General features: G+C 59.0%; 1 protein-coding gene across 1 annotated transcript; it reads right to left on the bottom strand.

The window, feature by feature from the left end:
* Window positions 1–1,390: 1,390 nt before the first annotated feature.
* Window positions 1,391–2,299, bottom strand: LOC118646736 (basic proline-rich protein-like). Its single transcript, XM_036290296.1, has one exon. The coding sequence runs from the start codon at window positions 2,297–2,299 to the stop codon at window positions 1,391–1,393; it is 909 nt and encodes a 302-aa protein (XP_036146189.1).
* Window positions 2,300–4,928: the final 2,629 nt, after the last annotated feature.

The following is a 4,928-nucleotide window of genomic DNA, read 5'->3' on the forward strand; positions in this document are numbered from 1 at the left end:
TTATCGCCAACGATACCGGCTTTATTGCACCATACGAGATCCATCGTCACACGGATACCGGACGCAGCTCTCACCTGACGAACATTGGGAAACGATCACCGAGTGTTTCAAATGCGAAAAAGTGCTAATGAACGTGTGCCCTGCCAGAAACTGCCGGAAGTGCATCGAGATATTCCTCGACGAAGAAGAGGCCGTAAACGAGACCCTGGACATGAACATGTTCAGTTTTGAAAGATTTTAAAACCTGTGTGTACGCGAATCTGAGAACGAGCAATACCAGCTACGAATGGTATGTAATTATTAGTATTGTAACCGTGAATTTTTAATTGTAGTGTACTACGGATAGCCGCGGTTAATTCAGGGTTCGGGCGGCGGGCTGGTTGAATGAATGATGTAGGCAAGCGGTATACGTTTAACAATTAATATTTATTCTACTATATCCTAGCTAATATATACAAAGTCCCTACTCTAGTACTTACAACTAATGTCTCGCTATGCGAGTCGCGGGTGATCGGTTGTGGCGACGTGTGTCGCGGGGCGCATGTGCGCGTCGAGTATTCGGTGCCGGATTGGCTGCGGCGGGCGTACGGCCCGTGTGTCGGTCGGTGCGTCGATCGGCGTTAGCGGCCGGTCTTACGGATTACAGTACTCGTGGCGGTGTAATCGCGGCGGTGTAATGCGTGGCGGCGTTCGTGTCGGTCGCGGTGGTAGCCGGATTGGCTGCGGCGTTACGGTCGCGGCTGCGCGGTACGGTGCGGCGTTCGCATTCGCCGAGTCGGTCGGTGCGGCGTCACGATTGGCCGCGGCGGTGCGCGACTGCGCGGTGCGGCGCGGAGCTCGGCTCGACAGCCACGGTGATCAGCTGTTCGACGATCAGCTGTTATTATTATCGTCGAGGATCATCCCGCGTGGATGATCCTCCGCGTCGGCGGTTTCCCCTCAGTACGGGGTCCCCGTGTGCGGTCGGGATCGGTAGCTCACTACGCGTACCGGGATCCGGGTGACGAGCGGGGCGGTGTTCTGCCACTCACTACGTGGCGTGAGGAAGCGCTCAGTACGCGCTAGTGCAGGAAGCCGGGTTTCAGGTTAAGTTCGGCACTCAGTGCGTGCTCTAGAGGCTCAGCTCAATTCGCTGAGAGGATCGGTCGGCTCACTTCGCTAGACCGGGGAGATCTGATCTCTTATCACCAGCGGAGGGCTTTTATAGCCCCCGTTTGGTGATAAGAGGAGCGGAGATGTGCGGGGAGAACGAGACAAGCGGAGGGGACTACACGAGGTAGGAGGGTAACGGCCTCGTATCTATATGCCTTAACGTGGCGGAGGAACGGCTCGTTACACCTCCCCCTCGGCAGACCCCGTCCCTATGTATAATGAAAAACGGATGCTTTATTTAATGAATATACCAGGACCCGTCGAGCTGGTGTTTCACCACGATGCGGTGCCCGAGGGCCTGGTGACGGTAGCGACGGCCTGGTGGTATGCGCTCCCACGGGATGGTCCGCAGGACTTCGCCGGGAATAGCGGATGGTCCGGGGGCTGGCGGCGACGGCGGTGGCGCGGATGATGATGGTGGCGGCGCTGGCTGGGTAAAGTACCCGGTCGGAGGCGGTGTCGGTGCCGGCGTCGGTTGTGGCCGGGTGAAGTACCCGGGTGAGGCGGGCGGCGTCGGCGGCGGCGTTGGTAGCGGCGGCTGCGCCAGCTCAGCGGTGGCGGTCTCGGTAGCGGCGGATGGTGGTCGAGCCGGTGGAGGCGGTGCGACGACCTGTCGGTGCGTTTCGACGGCGGAGGATGGCGGCGCGGGCGCTGGTATTGCCGCTGGTGGTAGTGCGGCCGGTCCCGTGATGTGTAGGGACGCGATGTCCGGCATTGGTGCAGGCGTCGGGCGTTCCTCCGGTGTAGCGGTTACCCCACCGTTGTCGTCGTCGTCGTCGTCCAGGTCCGACAACGTGGACCCGAACGTGGCGAGTAATACGCTCCGCCCGTTGTCGGCAGCTGGTGGTGCCTCGGCGTACAGCCGTTCCTGGCGAGAGCGCGTCGTCCTCTGGCGCGCCACTGCAGGCCGGCGAGGTCCGGATGGCGGCGCCGGAGCTGGTGTTGGAGCTGGCGCGGCGGTGCTGGGCGGCTTGTTCTCGTGCCGTTGGTTGCGCGCTGGTGTCCGGACGGAGGCCTCGAAGGGTCGGCTGCTCGTCGGAATACGTGGAGGCCCGGCGATGGCGCGGGCGAGGCGGTCTCGAAGCGAGCTCCTGGACTTTGGCATCCTGTTACTGCTATCGCTCACTTTCTGATCTGAGGGGCTCATCGCGCCTTTTTATACCCTCCGTTTTTGTTGTTATTCGATGTCCGGACTCTCCTTCAGATCCTTTACGTGTACGGCTCCTATAATCCTGTTGTTGTTGTCGCGGAGTCGCACGATGACAGGTGACATGTGGCGGTCGACCGTGTATGGCCCGGTGTATCGAGGCGCCAGTTTTCCCGCGAAGTTTTCCTGCGCGTTGGAGAGCGGATGTTCGCGGCGGTAGACTTGCTGGCCGATCTCGGGTCTCCAGTCGCGTCTTCGCAGGTTGTAATAGCGGGCTTGCCTTGCGGTTGCTTCTTCCTGGCGGCGTGTGGCAATTTCAATTCGGTCGCGCAATTTTTGAATTTGTTGCGCCCGCGCGTTAGGTCGGCCGGCTGGCGGGTCCTCCTCCAGGGTTTGTTCGGACCGGGCTCGTAGCGTGCCAGGTGCGGTAAGTTCGTGGCCATATGTGAGCATCGCTGGTGTATACCCGGTGCTTTCATGAACGGCGGTGTTGGCGGCGAACGTTAGTTGCGGTAGATGGCGGTCCCAGTGGCGGTGGTTTCGATCGACGAATTGCGCGACTATCGTTTTGAGCGTTCTATTGGCTCGCTCGACCGGATTGCACTGCGGCGAGTATGGCGGTGTTTTTCGGTGTTCGATGCCGGCTTGCGCGAGTAGGTTCGTGAATTCGCGGCTGATGAACTGGCGGCCGTTGTCCGTGATGATCCGGCGGGGGCATCCATGTTGTAGTATGATTTCTTTTTCGACGGCCCTTGTCACGGCGGCGGCGGTGGCTTGCCGTAGTGGCTTCGTTGTTAGCCATTTTGTAAAAACGTCTTGGCACACTAGGATCCAGGTGTGGCCTTCGGAGGATCTTGGTAGCGGTCCTATGAGGTCGATGGCTATGACCACGTTAGGTGCATCCACACTGGCGTGGTGCATGCGTCCGGCCGTTTGTTGCTGCGATGGTTTATGCTCCCGACAGTTCGCGCAGCGGCGGACGTATTGTGTTGCCTGTCGAAACATTCCTGGCCAGTAGTATTTTTGTGCCAGTCGGGCCAGCGTCTTCGCGATTCCCAGGTGGCCGGCGGTAGGGGCGTCGTGACACTCCTTCAGGACTTCTTGTCTCTGTTGTTGCGGTACGCAGAGCTTCCATGCGGTCGGTTCGTTGTTGTCATCGGTGGAATGGCGCTCGTGAAAGTGGCGGTACAGGTTGCCATTCTGTATTGAATAGTCTGGCAGCTTCTCTGGTTTTTCTCGAACGGTCTGCATCGTACGCTGGTGCCACTTGCATGTCGGTGTCACGGCTGCCAGTGCTTGTCCGGTGTTGTCGTTCTCCTCTTCATCCTCCCCCTCCTCTAGGGGCTGATGCGACAAGGCGTCGGGCACGTAATTGAGGGCGCCTTTCCGGTACTCTACCTCGAAGTCGTGTTGTTGTAGGGCCACTGCCCATCGTGCCAAGCGGCCGGTCGGGTTTTCCAGCGAGCGGAGCCAGCGGAGAGAGAAGTGGTCGGTGATGACACGGAACCGATATCCTTCCAGGTACGGCCGCATTTTCTCTATGCCCCATACGACCGCGAGGCACTCTTTCTCGGTTGCGGAATAGTGCTTCTCAGGTTGTCTCAGTGCTCTGCTTGCATATGCGACCACGCGCTCCTGTCCCTCGATTGTCTGTGTTAGGACTGCCCCTAGTCCTGCGTCGCTGGCGTCTGTCTGCAGGACGAAAGTGGCCGAGAAGTCCGGGCAATGAAGTACTGGTGCGGAGGCGAGGCTGTTTCGTATGTCTTCGAAGGCCCGTTGCTGGCTGGCGGTCCACTCCCTGTTTTTCCGGAGGAGGTCGTTTAACGGTGCGGCCAGTGTTGCTATGCCGGGAATGAAGCGGCGGTACCAGGAAGTCATTCCTAGAAATCGTCGGAGGGCCGGTAGGGAGGCGGGCGGCGGGATGTCCATAATGGCCTTTACCTTGTCCGGGTCGGTTCTTAGTCCCTCCTGGTCGACGACGTGTCCGAGATACTTTAGGCTGGGCCGCGCGAAGTGGCACTTGTCCGTGTTGATCTTCAGGTTTGCGTCTAGCAACCGTTGCAGTACCTCGCGGAGATTGCGGAGGTGTTCGTTAAATGTCCTTCCGAGCACCACTATGTCGTCGAGGTAGGCGAAGGCTCGCGGTTCCATGTCCGGGCCTATAACGCGGTCCAGTAGTCGCTGGAATGTAGCTGGTGCGGCGTGGAGTCCGAAGAGCATCACTGTGAAACGGAACTGCCCCCTCCCTGGTATGGCGAAGGCGGTCATCGGTCGGCTGTCCGGGTGCAGGGCGACTTGCCAGTAGCCGTTCTTGAGATCGATGGTTGATAAGAAACGGGCTTCTCGTAGTTGGTCGAGAATGTGTTGTACTGGTGGTAGCGGGTAGGCATCTCTTACCGTGACTTCGTTAACCTTACGAAAGTCAATGCAGAAGCGGTACCGTCCGTCTTTCTTCTTTGCCAAGACCACGCCGGAATTCCAGGGACTGCTGGTAGGCTCGATGTGTCCTTCGTGCAGCATCTCGTCGATCTCTTTGTCAACGATCCCCTGTAGAGCGGGGTTAAACGTTCGGTATCGCTGCCGTATTGGTTCCTGGTCACTTTTTAGGCGGATGCGGTGTTCGGTGAGC

Source organism: Monomorium pharaonis, chromosome 1, assembly GCF_013373865.1.
Source record: "Monomorium pharaonis isolate MP-MQ-018 chromosome 1, ASM1337386v2, whole genome shotgun sequence".
NCBI lineage: Eukaryota > Metazoa > Arthropoda > Insecta > Hymenoptera > Formicidae > Monomorium > Monomorium pharaonis.

Bases quoted from the DNA above. Each gene is read 5' to 3' on its own strand.
- LOC118646736 (XM_036290296.1), bottom strand. From the start codon at position 2,299: ATGAGCCCCTCAGATCAGAAAGTGAGCGATAGCAGTAACAGGATGCCA.